Here is a 17,020-nt window from a genome sequence, read left to right as displayed (position 1 = left end):
TTGATGGCAAGCCATCCATCTTCAATGTGCAACATTAGCTTTTTAATTGTTTCATGTCTACATGTTATGGAATGTGATATTCTGCTAATCTTTACCAGCAATAGACTGGTTTTTAAGCGAGCTTAGCTGTTATCTGCATTGTGGACAATGGTGCCTTCATGTTGCTATGGTATTCAGTCCTTGTCCTTGACAATTAACACAAGCAGTGTCAAATTGTTTTGCAACTGTGCTGTTATAATCTATAATGGAATTTCATGCTGTTTCATGTATCATGTTGAAGATCTGAATTTATGTGTACTAAAATTCTCATTTTTAAAATGAGTATTTAAACGGCTATCTTTTACCTATACTAGTTGTATTCAAAATACCTGGCTTCTACAGGGTCTCTTCCGCCTCCGCCATAGTGGAGACCATGGCGAAGGCGGAAGGAAAAGAGTGCCCCCACGGCACAGGCCCGCCCGCGGATCCCGCCCCTGCCGAATATCCGGTGCCGGAGAATTCGGCAACCGGCGGGGGCGGGATTCACGCCAGCCCCCGGCAATTCTCCGACCCGGCGGGGGGGGTCAGAGAATCCCGCCCCATATCTTTGGTTCCTTCATCCATCACATTTATATAAATTGTAGGGCCAGCAAGGTGGCACAGTAGTTAGCACTGCTGCCTCACGGACTTCTAGTGGTGGCCATGGTGTGAGTGGTCACACACAGGGCAGCTCCTGCTTGAAGGCACAGAAAAGAGCTTTTTTTCACCCGATACTGGGTGGAACTTTGATGAAAAGGCCAAGATGAATTTTGGAGGAGTAGTTTCCCCTGGGAGTGGTATGTCTGCTGGTTCCCAAACCCGGCAGAAAACAGTGAGAGCTTTGGCTGAAAAGTTGGAGGAAGCCTGTGCAGCAGCAGCCACTGTAAGCATGCAGGAGGGGGAAGGCCTGAGGCAAGCTGGAAGGCCGCAGCTGGAAATGATGGCTTTTATTCAGGTGGAATTCCGGCAGCAGAGGAAGGGAATGCAGGAGGATCGCTCGAAGGCCATCGAAGGAGCTGTGGCACCCCTGAAGAGTTCTTTGGGACGGGTGGAGAAGTGTTTGGAGGTGCTGGGGTCACAGATTTGGGAGATCGAAGGAGTGATCTCAGACCACAGCGATTATGTGGTGACTCTGGAGAGGAGGTGGGGCTCTTAGCAGACCTGTGTAAAACACTGAGGGCAAAGGGGGAGGAGCAGGAAAATACCTCGAGAAGGTAGAACCTGCGAATAGTGGGCCTGCCAGAAGGAGTGGAAGGTGTGAGTGCCACGAGGTACGTCCCGAAGATGCTGGCGGGGCTGGTGACAGAAGGGGTGCTAGATAAGGCGCCTTACATGCACCTAGCGCATAGGTCCCTGAGGCAGAAGCCTAGAGCTGGGGAGCAGCCACGGGCTGTGACCGTGAGACTCTACAAATATGTAGAGAAAGAGAAGATTTTGCAATGGGCCAGGGAGAAGCGTAGCTGCGACTGGGAGGGGAATAAGGTCCAGATTTATCAGGACATCGGAGCCGAGTTGGCAAAGCGACAGGCAGGCTTCAACAAGGCCAAGGCGGTGCTGTACCGGCGGCAGATCAGGTTTGGGGTGCTCTACCCGGCGAAAATATGGGTGACGTTCGGAGGCCGGGAGTATTATTTCGAGACCTCAGAAGCGGCTGAAGACTTCATTAGGGAGCATAAACTGGGGGAGAACTGAGTGGACAATGCTTGCGAACCGGGATGCTGGCGCTTTGTAATGGTTGGGAGCATGTTTGAAGTAGGGGTAAGGATTGGGGGATTTTCATTGTTTTTTGGGGGGGAGGGTTTGCTGTTCAATGTTGAGATTGCAAGGAGTTGTAGGGGTGAAACGTTTATGTGGGGATGGATGTCCCCCCTCCTGTCTTATGGGGCTGTTTGTGTTTCACATTTGTCTGTTTGCTTTTGGAGGAGGCTGCCTGGAGTTCAGGAGAAGTTTTTGTTTGGGTGGGGAGGGTTAGGTCAGCAGAGTGCCATCCTCCTTGAGCTGAGGACTTGGGAAAGGGTGAAGGGGAGGTCATTGGGAGGTGCCTCTGGGCAGGGGATGCCGCGCTAGTAGGTGATGCTGGTGAACGGAAGTGAGGTGGTGGGAGAGATGTCCGAGAGGGGTGGGGGGGAGGTTGTTGCAACGTGGCAGGGGGGGAGAGATGACATGCTCAGGGGTGGAGAAAGAGGCCATCTGGGATGGGCTAGGTTTGGGGGGGAATTAAGGGGCGGGAGTTAAGTGAGGAAGATGACGGACGGTGGAGGGTATTGGAGGTGAAAGCCTCCGGTATAGCTGGTAACAAGAATGTCCGGGGACTCAATGGGCTGGTAAGAAGGTCGCGGGTGTTTGCGCACCTCAGGGGCTTGAAAGCGGAGGTAGTCTTTCTGCAGGAGATGCACCTCCGTGTGAAGGACCTGGGGCGTCATTCTCCGACCCCCCAGCGGGTCGGAGAATGGCCGCCGTGAATCCCGCCCCCGCCGGTTGCCAAAGTCTCCAGTACCGGATATTCGGCGGGGGCGGGAATCGGGCCGCGCCGGTTGGCGGGCCCCCCCGCTCGATTCTCCGGCCCGGATGGGCCGAAGTCCCGCTGATAAATTGCCTGTCCCGCCGGCGTAAATTAGAGTACCTATTTACCGGCGGGACAAGGCGGCGTGGGCGGGCTCCGGGGTCCTGGGGAGGGCGCGGGGCGATCTGACCCCGGGGGGGTGCCCCCACGGTGGCCTGGCCCGCGATCGGGGCCCATCGATCCGCGGGCGGGCCTGTGCCGTGGGGGCACTCTTTCCCTTCCGCCTCCGCAACGGTCTCCACCATGGCGGAGGCGGAAGAGACTCTCCCCACTGCGCATGCGCGGGAAACTGTCAGCGGCCGCTGACGCTCCCGCGCATGTGCCGCCCCGACATGTCATTTCCCCGCCAGCTGGCGGGGCAACAAAGGCCTTTTCCGCCAGCTGGCGGGGCGGAAATCCCTCCGGCGCCGGCCTAGCCCCTCAATGTTGGGGCTCGGCCCCCAAAGATGCGGAGCATTCCGCACCTTTGGGGCGGCGCGATGCCCGTCTGATTGGTGCCGTTTTGGGCGCCAGTCGGCGGACATCACGCCGTTTGGGAGAATTTCGCCCCAGGTTAGGTTAAGGAAGGGGTTTTTGTGATAAGGTACGGGCGGCGATTATGGAGTATGTGGAGTTGAATCAGAATGGGGAGGTGTCGGTGGCCATTTTTTGGGAAGCACTGAAGGCAGTGGTCCGGGGATAAATTAGTTTGTTTAGGCTCGTGCAGATAGGGAAAGGAGGGAGGAACATGACCATCTTATGAGCGAGGTAGTGGAGGTGGACAGGGAATATTCAAGGGTGCCCACCGTGGTGGGATTGGCGAGAAGGAAGAAGTTGCAGGGGCAGTTTGACAGGCTGACAATGGGGAGGGCAGTAGGGCAAATGAGTAGGGCAAGAGGGTTGCAATATGAGTATGGGGAGAAGGCGAGCCGCATGCACCGAGAGGCAGGCTGCGTCCAGGGGAATATTGAAGATACGGACTGGAGCTGGGGATGTGATGTCGGAGCCAGGGAAGATAAATGAGGCGTTTAGGGAGTACTACCAGGGACTTTACGAGGCGGATCCGAGGTGGGGGGGGGGGGAGGAGGAGGACATGGGGCGGTTTCTGGACGATCTAGGAGTTCCCCAGGTGGAGGAAGCCAAGAGGCAGGCGTTGGAGGAGCCCCTGGGACTGAGGGAGGTGCTGGACAGTATCAGGGATATGAAGTCTGGACTGGATGGATACCCAGTGGAATTTTATAAGGAATTTGTGGCAGACCTGGCACCACATCTGTTGGGGGTCTTTAATGAAGCACTGGAGAAGGGGGAGTAGCTGGAGACGATGACACAGGCAGTACTCACACTAATCCTGAAAAAGCGCAAGGACCCAGTGGAATGAGGTCGTATAGGCCCATATCACTATTGAACACGGATGTGAAAGTATTGGCTAAGTTGGCGGGGAGGATACAAATTGCAGAAGATCAAACAGGCTTCATGAAGATCAGGCAGCTCGCGAGTAATATAAGACGGCTGTTGAATGTGGTGATGAATCCGTCGGGGGCTCTGTACCGGAGGTGGTGGTGTCCATGGACGCGGAGAAGGCATTTGATTGGGTGGAGTGACGGTACTTGTTCAAGGTTTTGGGAAGGTTTGGGTTTGGACCGAGATTTGGGGCATGGGTGCGGTTGCTGTATGTGGCACCAAGGGCAAGGGTGAGGACGAATTATATGAGTTCACGAAGCTTTGACTTATATAGGGGTATGCGGCAGGGTTGCCCCTTGTCACCGCTGCTGTTTTCACTGGCTATAGAGCCATTGGCGATGGCTCTCGGGGGGTCGGCGGAATGGCGGATGATTATGAGGGGACAGAGGGAGTATTGGGTATTGCTCTATGCTGAGGACCTCTTGCTGTATGTTTCGGATCCGTTGGAGAGTATGAGAAGGATTATGGGCCTACTGGGGAGGTTTGGAGGGTTCTCTGGATACAAACTGATGTAGTGAAAAGCGAGGTATTCCCAGTGAATGAGCTGGGACAGTGGGCTAATTTAGGGCAGCGAGGGATAGGTTTAGGTACTTGGGGATTCAGGTAGTGAGGGAATGGACGGGGCTCCATCAGTGGAACTTAACAAAGCTGGTGGAGGAGGCCAGGGAGGATCTTAAGAGGTGGGATACACTGCATTAATGTTGGCAGGGTGGGTCCAAGTGGTGAAAATGAATATTCTGCCGACGTTCTTGTTTATCTTTCAGGCTCTCTCGATCTTTATACCAAAGGCCTTTTTCGCACAGTGCACACAATGATTTTGTACTTTGTATGGGAGGGGCAGGTGCCAAGGGTGAGGAGGACCCTGCTACAGAGACCGAGGCAGCAGGAGGGGGGTTGGTGTTGCCGAACCTGCTTCATTATTGTTGGGCGGCGACTGTGGACAAGGTGCGGCGGTGGTGGGAAGGAGAAGGGGTAGAGTGGGTTAGGATGGAGGAGAAATCTTGTAAGGGGTCTAGTTTGAGGGCTATGGTGATGGCAGCATTGCTAATGGCTCTGAGTAGGTATTCAGGGAGCCCAGTGGTGCAGTCCATGGTGAAGATATGGAATCAGTTGAGGAGGCATTTTAGGGTGGAAGGGATGTCGGTGCTAACGCCACTGTGCGAGAATCATGGATTTGAGCTGAGGGGGATGTATAGTGTCATACAGGAGGTGGAGGGAAGTGGGGCTGGTCAAGGTGAGGGATCTGTATTTGGAGGAAGGCTTCGCCAGTCTGGAGGAGCTAAGGGAGAGGGTAGAGCTGCCGAAGGGGAGTGAGTTCAGGTATCTGCAGGTTAGGGACTTTGCGCAAAAGGTCTGGAGGGGGTTCCCTAGGTTGCCGGATACACCCTGATGGAGTGACTGCTGCTTCCGAATGTGGAAAGGGAGGGAAGAATTGGGGATATATAAAAGTGGCTGGGGGAGCAGGGAGGCGAGCGGGTGGTGAAGAATTTCGAAAAATTGGGAAGCTTCTGGGCAGGAGTGTTTGCGGTCTTAGCCAGGATAGTGGAGGAGGAGGGGGACCCGGACACTTTGGTGGCAATATTTGGGCTTTCAGAGAAGCCGGAACTCATGGAGAGAAGGATGGCCGATGTTGTGGCCTTTGCCTCTCTGATTGCACGGCAGCGAAATTTACTGGAGTGGTGGACGGCATTGCCACCGAGGGTAGCTGCTTGGTTGGGTGACCTGTACGACTTCCTGCGGTTAGAGAAGATAAAGTATGAATTAAGGGGCTCTGCAGGGGGGTTTGAAAAAAGGTGGGGGATATTTGTGACCGTGTTTGAGGAGCTGTTGATTGCTGAGAAGTATGTTTCCCGGGTGTTAATTTGCTGTAACCTGTTTTGATACATGTTTGTAATAAAATACATTTTTTAAAAAAGCACTGGTGCCTCACGGCGCCGAGAACCCGGGTTCGATCTCGGCCCTAGGTCACTGACCGTGTGGAGTTTGCATGGGTCTCACTCCCACAACCGAAAAAGATGTGCAGGGTAGGTGGATTGACCAAGCTAAATTGCCCCTTAATTGGAAAAAAAAAGAATTGAGCATTTTAAATTTAGTTTTAAAATTTATATAAATTGTAAAAGGTTGAAGCCCAGCACTGATCCCTGCAGCACACCACTTGATACATCTTGCCATCAACCAGAAAAAGACTCCTTTATGCCTAATCTTTGTTTCCTGTTAGCTCTCAAATCTTAATAATAATAATAATAATAATCTTTATTGTCACAAGCAGGCTTACATTAACACTGCAATGAAGTTACTGTGAAAAGCCCCCAGACGCCACATTCTGTCGCCTGTTCGGGTACACAGAGGGAGAATTCAGAATGTCCAAATTACCTAATAGCACATCTTTCAGGACTTGTGAGAGGAAACCGGAGCACCGGAGGAAACCCACGCAGACACAGGGAGAACGTGCAGACTCCGCACAGACAGTGACCCAAGCCGGGAATCGAACCTGGGATCCTGGTGCTGTGAAGCCCTAGTGCTAACCACTATGCTACCATGCTGCCAATCCTTGCCAACATATTACCTCCTATACCGTGAGCTTTTATTTTCTGTAAGAACTTTTGATGTGGCACCTTATCAAATGGCTTCTGGCATTCTAATTACAGTACATCCACTAGTTCCCCTTCACCCAGAACACATGTTATTTCTTCAAAGAACTTCAATAAATTGGTGAAACATTATTTCCCTTTCACAAAACCATGTTGACTTTGCCTGATTACCTTATCTAAATGCCCGGCTATAACGTCTTTAATAATAGCTACTAACGTTTTCTCTATGACATTTGTTAAGCTAACTGCCCTGTAGTTTCCTGCTTTCTGTCTCTCTCCGTTTTTGAATAAAGGAGGTACTTTTGCTATTTTCCAATCTAATGGAACCTTCCCTGAATCTAGGGAATTTTGGAAAATTATAACCAATCTTCAACTATCTCACTGTTCCAGACTCAGCCCCTCTCACTCTGTGCTCTAAGATACAAATTGTACAGAACAAAACTCTTCAGTGACCAGGTTGCATGAATGAAATCTGTTTCTACTCACAGCACATGAGTGTGATGGATTACCAGGCTCCCAGGTTCGGTGTGGAGACTGTGGACTCTGTATATCTGGGAGATCGAGAGAATGCGCTGGTCCTTGATGTGCCTTGTGGAACAGGACTAGTGGCTGAAGGGGTAAGAGATGATTAAACTGCGTTTAAATATACAAAGACATCAATACAAACCAGTGCAAACTGCTCTCACCATTCATTGTTCTGTGAGTGAGAAGTTTCTAGAATGCTTACAGCTGGGATTTTCCAGCCTCAACATAACAGGAGTTGTCGCAGGAGATTTGGTGGGCCAGCCAGAAGTCAATTGGCTTTCGGCAGGACTGGACAATCCGGCAGCCGGCGGGGCTGGAATATCCCACCCTCTGTTTCCTGTAAATATCAGTGTTGTTATTTTTGGTGTGGTGGAGGGAGAGAAACTGTGAAGTGTGAAGTTTCGGTGTGGATCTCTGTGCAGGTGAGCACTGTGACAGGTCTTCTTCAAATGGACCATCAGCATCTTCGAGGTGATCTGGGGCTGGGGATTATGTTGGATGTGCTGGTGTGTCTGGGATGGCTGAGGGTCCCCCTTTTTAGGCCATCCCAGTCCCCCTTTCAGGTCCTGCCCTTTCAGGACTCCCACTCATCACCCCCAACCTTCCAGAGGCCCCTTCATACCCACCTTTCAGCTCCTCCACTCTTCATACCCCCTTCATCTCTCCTTTCATGGGCATGACACCCTTAGGCTGTGACCCTTGTCAGTGCCAGCAGAGAACCCGGAACCTTGGCAGTGCGCCTGCCAGCCTGGCAATGCCACCTTGGCAGTGCCAAGGTGCCATCCTGGAAGTACCAAGATGCCCAGGTGCCAGGGGAGAGTCAGGGAGCCACCCTACGTTGTCCAAGACCACCCAGAAGTCTCCAGTGGCCTTGGAGACCCCCAGGTGCTATTCTGCCTGGCCCACATTTGCGTGGATCTGTACTAATCTGCAACAGCGGAGTCTCCCTGGGGTGACTGATAGCTGCCAGAAGCTGGTTAGATCCAACGTCAGCAACCGTTAAGACTGTTCTTAAACCCATTTAACAGTGCGAGACTGGATCCCACCCATTGTAGGTGGGACCCAGATCACGATGTCTCATGACATCTGGTTAGATTTTGCGAGGCGTATCAGCTGAGATTGTCCAGTATTTTCTGTTTTTGTTTCAGATTCCAGTATCTGCAGTAATTTGCTTTTTGTCCCTGTGTTTAATGTGCAAGTACCTTTGATTCTTTGAGAATGTTCGTCAAGAACATGTTCCGTTACAGAAGGATTTGCAGGAAGACGAGGTTGTAAGCATCAGATTTGGGAAACAAACATGAATTTAATCACTGAAAGCAAAAGGGTTGAATGCCATTGAATCCCCGAAGATGAAAGCAGTGGGGAGGATTCTATAACCCGACGCACCCGTTTTCTGGTGTGGTATGCACTTGCTGGCAGCGGGCCAATGGGGTTTCCCATTGTTGGCATGCCCACACTGTTGGGAAATCCGAGGGTGGAATGCGCTGTTCGCGAAAGGGAGGATCCTGCTGATGGAGAATCCAGCCCAGTGACTTTAGGCTAGACAGGAACAAAGTTTATTTCGCTCGCAAGTAGGTTGCCAACCCTCCAGGATTGGCCTGGAGTCTCCAGGAATTGAAGATCAATATCCAGGACACTATTGTGTGAAACTTTGAGAAAAATCAACAGGATGCTAAAAAAGATTGTTTAAAAAAAATGTATTTGAACATTTTGTCGTGTTGGGTGTTCTGGTCTACAAACAGGTCAACACGGCTGGAGATGGTCTAACTCTATTTTATTAACAACTCAACTGTAATAACATACTGTAAGCTTGGGTACGTTCATTACCAGCTTATCTGTGGATCCTGTCCTATCACTATCTAGGTGAGGCATTCAGCACATGGTAACTGTCTGAGAGGCAGGCTGTGAGCTCTGTACTCTCAGCTGGCTGCTGCTAGAATGAGCGGGAACTCTGGTGTCCCCTGTCTTTATAGTGCATGTGCTCTCACTGGTGATTGGCTGCGATGTTGTGTATGCTGGTTGGTCCTACTGTATGTCCATCAGTGTGTCAGTGTGTGTGTCATTGCACCGTGATATGCTGATGTATATCATGACACATTTCTCTTAATCAGAAATAAAAATAGTGAATACAGGGATAGAAGGTTGTTTGGTTGACAGTCAAGTATCATCCAATTTGGTGCTGAGTCTTTTTGCTTACCAATTGGTTTAGGAAGCCCGTGCGTCACAAGAATGGACGTGTTGGCCGAATAACGGCGGGTGCGGAAGGTGGGAGGGAGCAGGTGTCATGTGATGAAAACCCCAGGAATACATTTAATCACAATTGCCAATCCTACTCCCCAGCCAAACAGGTGGATGAAATGTTTTATGTTAATAAATAAATCCAATTCCACCTGACAAATAGCTCAAAGCCCTTACCACAAAATACCCACCGAGAACAAAAGGGAAATGTTAGCTTTCTCTGGGAAAATGTAACAAACGTGAAGGCAAATTTAAAATTTGTGCTGGCATCCAGATTCAATTTTGAAAACAAGAGGAACAGTTTCTAACCCATTCCTGGATTGTAGAAACGGGACTATTTGCATGACCCCGGTACAAGAATTAAATCACATGCAATTCAGCAGTAGCTGCAGTCATTCTTATAAGTGCCAGAAAGAAATTAAAGCCGATTATTTTTCCCATCACTCAATAAGTGCCTTACATTCTCGATATACTATTTTCTCCTCTTAAGGTGTGCTTAAGCCATTCTTTAATTTATTTCAACATGCGGCTCCAAATAGTTTTTTTAAGGCATTTTTAAAAACAAAAGACTCTTCAAGTAATGGGAGGTTCCCAACCTCTGCCCGAGGGACTTGGGGAAAAGCAAGACAAAGATCCTCTGTGAAAATTTGAGGTCAAGCTTAGTTACTCGCTAGCTAGGGGTTGTATAACAGGGAGTCTCTGTGAAACAGGGAGTCTCAGTGAAGCTGCCTCTCATTCCCCAGTCGAGTAGACACTTGCTTTTCACTGTTAGCTGTTCTCGGATCTGACGAGTGGTTCCGGTCCATCACGTTTATCTTAATCTGCACCCTGAGGTGGAATGTTTGCCCGAGGGAGCTTTAACATGTAGGTGAAGAAACAGACTGCTGTAGCTCAGACTTTGGGCTGGATTTTCCGATTTTGAGACTGAGTGATGATGCCAGCATGGAAACAATGGTGTTTCACGACAGCAGAAACGGTGCAACAGGTGCACCGATTCAACAACTTGAAAAGGATTAGGATCGTCGCCATATGGAATGCAACTGGTTCCAAGTGAAACAGCGCCGGATTCGCCGGATCTGTGATTGGCACACGTGAGACTCACCTGCTGCAGCCGCACTTAATGATCCTTCCCCCCACACACACTGTCTCAGCCAACAAGAAGGCTGCAAGGAGAGCAGCGCCAAGGTTCGGGGACGCTGAGCTGGACACCCTCCTGGGCACCGTGGAGGAGAGAAGGATGAACCTGTACCGCAGCCCGGGTGGAAGGCCGCCAGGCGCCACTGTTCGCCGTGCCTCAGCGCAGGTGGCAGAGGTGGTCAGCGCCGTGGGCAAAGTCGTCCGGACTGGTTTCCAGTGCCGGGAGAGACTGCACGACCTCCTCAGGGCGGCCAGGGTGAGTCAGCTGCTCCGTGTCCCTGGCACCAACCACCTTCCCACCCACACACCCGTAACCCTACCCCCCCCCCACCCACTCCCCAGGAGAAGGCCGCACACGACCGCCGGGAGAGGGAGATGGCCGGAGGGGCATCACCAGACGTGCAACCCCTCACCGTGCCCGAGCAGAGGGCACTGGATGTGGTAGGTTGCCCGGAGAAAAGGGAGGTCGCTGACGCGGAGGTCAGCAGCGGGCGAGCAAGTGAGACTCTACTTCCCCCACAGCCCCCTCACTGCTCCCCCCCCCTCCGCAGCCACACATCCCAACCCCTGTTGTCTCTTCTAAACCACAGTGTGTGTCTGTAACCCGTAAACAGTGGACAAATGACCATAAGTTGTTCAATACGGTAATAGTTTATTACATGCACACACAGTCAACGCACACAGACAAGTTGCACTCTAAACGAACACACAAGAATGACCCTAACGTCATGTCCAGGTGACTGGCAAGTAAAGAGCACATATGGCCTTATCTGGAACCCGTCTTCTGGCAGTGTTGGATGTCTGTTGCTGGTCGTCTGTGTCCCTGGCTCTGGTCCCTCTGTGGATGGCATGGATGTTCCTCTTCTTGGCTGGTGAAGGCATCACCGCTGTTGCCGTCGGTGGTCGAGAGAGCGAATGGCGCAGCAGACTTGAGGGTCCGAATGGCCCCCTCCTGCGTACAACCGCTATGTCCCGAGGCACCATCTGGCTTGTAGCCTTTGACCATTTGCAAGCTGCACCCCATCCGTGTCAATGTGGTGCTCGCTGTCTTTGTGGGTGGCCATTTCAGAAGTCCACAGATCCCCCCTCCTGATCCTTAAGGCGAAGCGTGGTGGATCACACACTCAGACCAATGCCTGCCCTGCATCCCCAGTCACCAGTCCGGCAGCTAGGACCCTAACTCTACATGCTGTCATGTGAGAGTACCTTTAAGACATGGATGTTTAAGCAATGTACCTTTAAGAAAACAGTGATGTCAGAGAGTGGGTGGAGCTGGGTTTTAGATCAGCCATTTATAAGTTTGAGTTTGAGTTTGAAGAAGAGCTTGTGTGTGTCCGTGTGTTTCCAGAGAGCTGCGGTTTGGAGGAAAAGAGCTTGGGAGTGTCTGTGTTTGCAGTGAGCTAGATCTCTGCCATGAAAGACTATCTCTGGATCATTTGGATTGTGCAGAGGCTTTGTTCAAAGAGACTGTCAATCGAGAAGGATTTTGGTTGGAGGAAGAAGAACTAAGAAAAATGGACTATATTATTATACCTGTTTGCATGTGTTGTTTTTTTAAAAAACGAAAAGGTATATTTACTGTGTACATTTCTTAGGGGATGGTGCAAAGGTAAAAAATTAAACCATCTTGAAGTTGGTGGTTTATTTATTTTTCTTGGGGGGAGGTGTCATGTGAGAGTACCTTTAAGACATGGATGTTTAAGCAATGTGCCTTTAAGAAAACAGTGCCATCAGAGAGTGGGTGGAGCTGAGGTCAGGTCAGCCATTTTGCAGTTTAGTTTTGCAGTTTAGAGAAAAAGAGCTTGGGGAGTGTCTGTGTTTGCAGTGAGCTGGAACTCTGCCATAAAAGACCATCTCTGGATCATTTGAGTGACTTAAACTCATAATAGTAAAACCTTTAACCTAATGTGATTTTGTTTAAAGGTGTTAAGTCTCTTGGAAGTTTGAAGGAACATTTTAAGGAATTATTTACTGTTGCAATATTTTCTGAGTTATCTTTGAAGTAAGGGGTGTTAAGAGATCCAATGTTTATTTAAGATGTTAAGTTGAGTTCATGGAATAAACAGTGTTTTGTGTTTAAAACCTACTTGTCCATTATCGTAATATCACACCTGCAGATCAAGCCGCGTGCTTCAAAAGCAACAATCCATTAAAGCGAGAGGTTGGTTGAACTCCACGATACATTTTGGGGTTCTGAAAACACCTCTCCCATAACAATTGGGGGCTCGTCCGGGATAAAAATCTATTGGATTGGCTTTTGTGAATTGAAAGGCAGCGAAGGATTGTTGCTTTTCCGGTGTGGTATTTTAGTTTAAGTGGGGAGTGTGTTGTGGACAATGACTCTTTCAGAGGTTCAGAAGTTTTTGGAGGTGGAGACTGTTACACGCAGTACTTTACGGACAGAGACGAAAAGCAGACTGTTGGGTCTGGCAATAACATTGCAGTTAACATTACCTGACAAAATGCGAAAAGATGAGGTAATTATGGCGGTGGCTAAGCATTTAAAGTTGCCTGAGATAGAGTTTGACTCATGGGAAATGGCAAAAATTCAGTTGCAAATTAAACAAATGGAACATGAGAAAGAATTAAAGCGGCTTGAATACGAAAGAGAGAGAGCGGAAAATGAAAGAGATAGAGAGGAAAAAGAAAATGAGAGAGAAGAAAGAAACAAAGAGAGATAGAGAGGAAAGGGAAAAAGAGAGATCTTGAACTTCGGAAAATGGCTCTGAAACATGAAAATCAGTTAAAATTGGCAGACGCAAAGGGACACGTACAGTTGGAGGAGATGGATGAGGATAATGAGACAGAGCGTCATAGTCGAAGACATGGTGGGAATCTATTTAAATATGTCCAAGCATTGCCAAGGTTTGACGAGGAGGTAGAAGCCTTTTTCATTTCATTTGAGAAGGTAGATAAACAAATGCAATGGCCACAGGTCATGTGGGTATTACTGATTCAAACAAAGCTGGTAGGTAGGGCTAGTGAAGTGTTTGCATCACTATCGGAGGAGGTACCTGGAACGTATCAGGAGGTGAAGAAATACATCTTAAGTGCATATGAGCTAGTGCCTGAAGCTTACAGACAAAAGTTTAGAAATTTAAGGAAAGAATTTGGTCAAACATACATGGAGTTTGAAAGGCTCAAACAGAGTCATTTTGATAGGTGGATAAGGGCTTTGAAAATAGACCAAACGTATGAAGCTCTCAGAGAAATTATATTTTTGGAGGAGTTTAAAAATTCAATTCCTGATGTAGTGAGAACTCATGTGGAAGAACAGAGGGTTAAATCTGCGAGATTAGCAGCGGAAATGGCAGATGATTATGAATTAGTTCATAAATCAAAGATTGGTTTCCGAAATCAGTTTCAGCCGGTGAGGGATAGAAACTGGGGACATGAGAAATACTCAAGTGGTAAAGGTAAAGGTGATCTGATGGGAGACAATAAAGAGAGTGTACCTCAGATTAAAAAAGAAATCTAGGAGGGTGGTAAAGAAATGAAAAGTTTCAGATGTTTTCACTGTAATAAACTAGGTCATGTAAAGTCACAGTGTAGGTGGTTGAAGAAAAGCACTGGGAAGGCTGATGTGGTAAAACAGGATAAGACAGTGGGGTATGTTAAAGTGGTAAAGGAAAGCCCAAGGGAAGCGAAGGAGGTGCAAACAATTGTACAGCCTGTTCAAGAAGTAATTGTTAAGATGGTGCCAGTTGTATTTAAAGAATTTACTTGTGTGGGTAAAGTTTACTCATGTGTATCAGGAGGAGCAGGTAAAGAAGTCACAATTTTAAGAGATACAGGGGTTAGTCAATCTTTAATGGTAAGAGATGAGGAATTATATAGTTTGGGAAGAATGTTGCCAGAAAATTAAATTTGCAGACGATACTAAAGTCGGTGGTGTTGTCGATAGTGTGGAAGGATGTAGCAGGTTACAGAGGGATATAGATAAGCTGCAGAGCTGGGCTGAGAGGTGGCAAATGGAGTTTAATGTAGAGAAGTGTGAGGTGATTCACTTTGGAAGGAATAACAGGAATGCGGAATATTTGGCTAATGGTAAAGTTCTTGAAAGTGTGGATGAGCAGAGGGATCTAGGTGTCCATGTACATAGATCCCTGAAAGTTGCCACCCAGGTTGATAGGGTTGTGAAGAAGGCCTATGGAGTGTTGGCCTTTATTGGTAGAGGGATTGAGTTCTGGAGTCGGGAGGTCATGTTGCAGCTGTACAGAACTCTGGTCCGGCCGCATTTGGAGTATTGCGTACAGTTCTGGTCACCGCATTATAGGAAGGACGTGGAGGCTTTGGAGCGGGTGCAGAGGAGATTTACCAGGATGTTGCCTGGTATGGAGGGAAAATCTTATGAGGAAAGGCTGACGGACTTGAGGTTGTTTTCGTTGGAGAGAAGAAGGTTAAGAGGAGACTTAATAGAGGCATACAAAATGATCAGGGGGTTGGATAGGGTGGACAGTGAGAGCCTTCTCCCGCGGATGGATATGGCTGGCACGAGGGGACATAACTTTAAACTGAGGGGTAATAGATATAGGACAGAGGTCAGAGGTAGGTTCTTTACGCAAAGAGTAGTGAGGCCGTGGAATGCCCTACCTGCTACAGCAGTGAACTCGCCAACATTGAGGGCATTTAAAAGTTTATTGGATAAACATATGGATGATAATGGCATAGTGTAGATTAGATGGCTTTTGTTTCGGTGCAACATCGTGGGCCGAAGGGCCTGTACTGCGCTGTATTGTTCTATGTTCTATGTTCTAAAAGGTGGAATTCAGGGTGGGAGGAGTAGTGTTCCATTATATAAGGTAAGGTTGGAAAGTCCAGTGAAGAGTGGTGAAGTGGTAGTAGGAGTAATAGATAAACTATCTTGTCCAGGAATACAGTTTATCTTGGGTAATGATATAGCTGGATCGCAGGTGGGAGTGATGACTACTGTGGTTGATAAGCCAGTGGAAAATCAGACAACTGAAGGGTTGAAGGACGAATATCCAAGGATTTTTCCGGATTGTGTAGTAACAAGGTCACAAAGTCACAGGTTAAGACAAGAGGAGAAATCAAAGAGTGAAGATGAAGTTTGAAGTGCAATTATCAGAAACAATTTTTGCTCAGATGGTTGAAAAAGAACAAGAACAGGCGGAGGATGAAGCGGATATTTTTAGTTCAGGAAAATTGGCGGAGTTACAACAGAAAGATGTAGAAATAAAATGGATATATCAGAAAGCATATACGGAAGAGGAATCTGAGAGTATACCAGAGTGTTATTACCGTAAAAATGGTGTCTTGATGAGAAAATGGAGACCTGTACATATGCAGGCGGATGAAAAGTGGGCAGAAGTTCATCAAGTAGTATTGCCGGTAGGGTATGGAAAGGAGGTGTTGCGAGTTGCACATGAGGTACCAGTGGGAGGTCATTTGGGAATAAGGCAAACTCAAGCTAAAATCCAGAAACATTTTTATTGGCCTGGACTACATAAAGATGTAGTTAAATTTTGTCAATCATGTCACACGTGTCAAATGATAGCATTTGATAGCAGCACGGTAGCATTGTGGATAGCACAATTGCTTCACAGCTCCAGGGTCCCAGGTTTGATTCCTGCTTGGGTCACTGTCTGTGCGGAGTCTGCACATCCTCCCCGTGTGTGCGTGGGTTTCCTCCGGGTGCTCCGGTTTCCTCCCACAGTCCAAAGATGTGCAGGTTAGGTGGATTGGCCATGATAAATTGCCCTTAGTGTCCAAAATTGCCCTTAGTGTTGGGTGGGGTTACTTGGTTATGGGGATAGGGTGGCGGTGTTGACCTTGGGTAGGGTGCTCTTTCCAAGAGCCGGTGCAGACTCGATGGGCCGAATGGCCTCCTTCTGCACTGTAAATTCTGTGATAGGGAAACCTCAAACAGTGATAAAACCAGCGCCCTTAATACCCATTCCAGCATTTGAGGAACCTTTTACGAGGGTCATAATTGATTGTGTAGGACCGCTTCCTAAAACAAAAAGTGGGAATCAATATCTTTTTACTACAATGGATGGGTCTACTAGGTTTCTAGAGGCCATTCCAGTAGGCAATATTGCAGCTAAAAGGATTGTGGAGGAGTTACTTAAATTCTTTACTAGGTATGGACTACCCACAGAAATTCAATCGGATCACGGAACAAATTTTACTTCAAAGTTATTCAAAGAAGTTATGGATAGCTTCGGAATAAAACAATTTAAATCAACTGCGTACCATCCAGAATCGCAGGGAGCGTTAGAAAGGTGGCATTAGACATTAAAGACAATGTTGAGGGCGTATTGTCAAGATTATCCAGAGGATTGGGATAAAGGAATCCCATTCATATTGTTTGCAATTAGGGATGCACCTAATGAGTCTACCAAATTTAGTCCTTTTGAACTAATTTTTGGTCATGAGGTAAGAGGACCACTTAAATTGGTGGGTGAGAAATCGGAAATTACACTATTGGATTACGTGTCAAATTTTAGGGAACGATTAAATAGAGCAGGTGAATTGGCTAGACAAC

General features: G+C 48.3%; 1 protein-coding gene across 2 annotated transcripts in view; it reads left to right on the top strand.

Moving 5' to 3' along the window:
• LOC140393955 (methyltransferase-like protein 27) overlaps positions 1-17,020 on the top strand; it is a 99,496-nt gene that overhangs the window by 12,989 nt on the left and 69,487 nt on the right. Inside the window, exon 3 of one of the 2 annotated variants that reach the window (XM_072480645.1) lies at positions 7,101-7,229. The exons of the other annotated variant lie outside the window; for it this stretch is intronic. Within the exon in view, the coding sequence (XP_072336746.1) occupies positions 7,101-7,229 (129 nt within the window). The remainder of the gene's footprint in view (positions 1-7,100; positions 7,230-17,020) is intronic. 2 annotated transcript variants of the gene reach the window in all.

This window comes from Scyliorhinus torazame, chromosome 17 (assembly GCF_047496885.1).
Source record: "Scyliorhinus torazame isolate Kashiwa2021f chromosome 17, sScyTor2.1, whole genome shotgun sequence".
Lineage (NCBI taxonomy): Eukaryota > Metazoa > Chordata > Chondrichthyes > Carcharhiniformes > Scyliorhinidae > Scyliorhinus > Scyliorhinus torazame.
The sequence above is the reverse complement of the archived record's forward strand: the minus strand, read 5'-3'. Positions and strand labels throughout refer to the sequence as shown.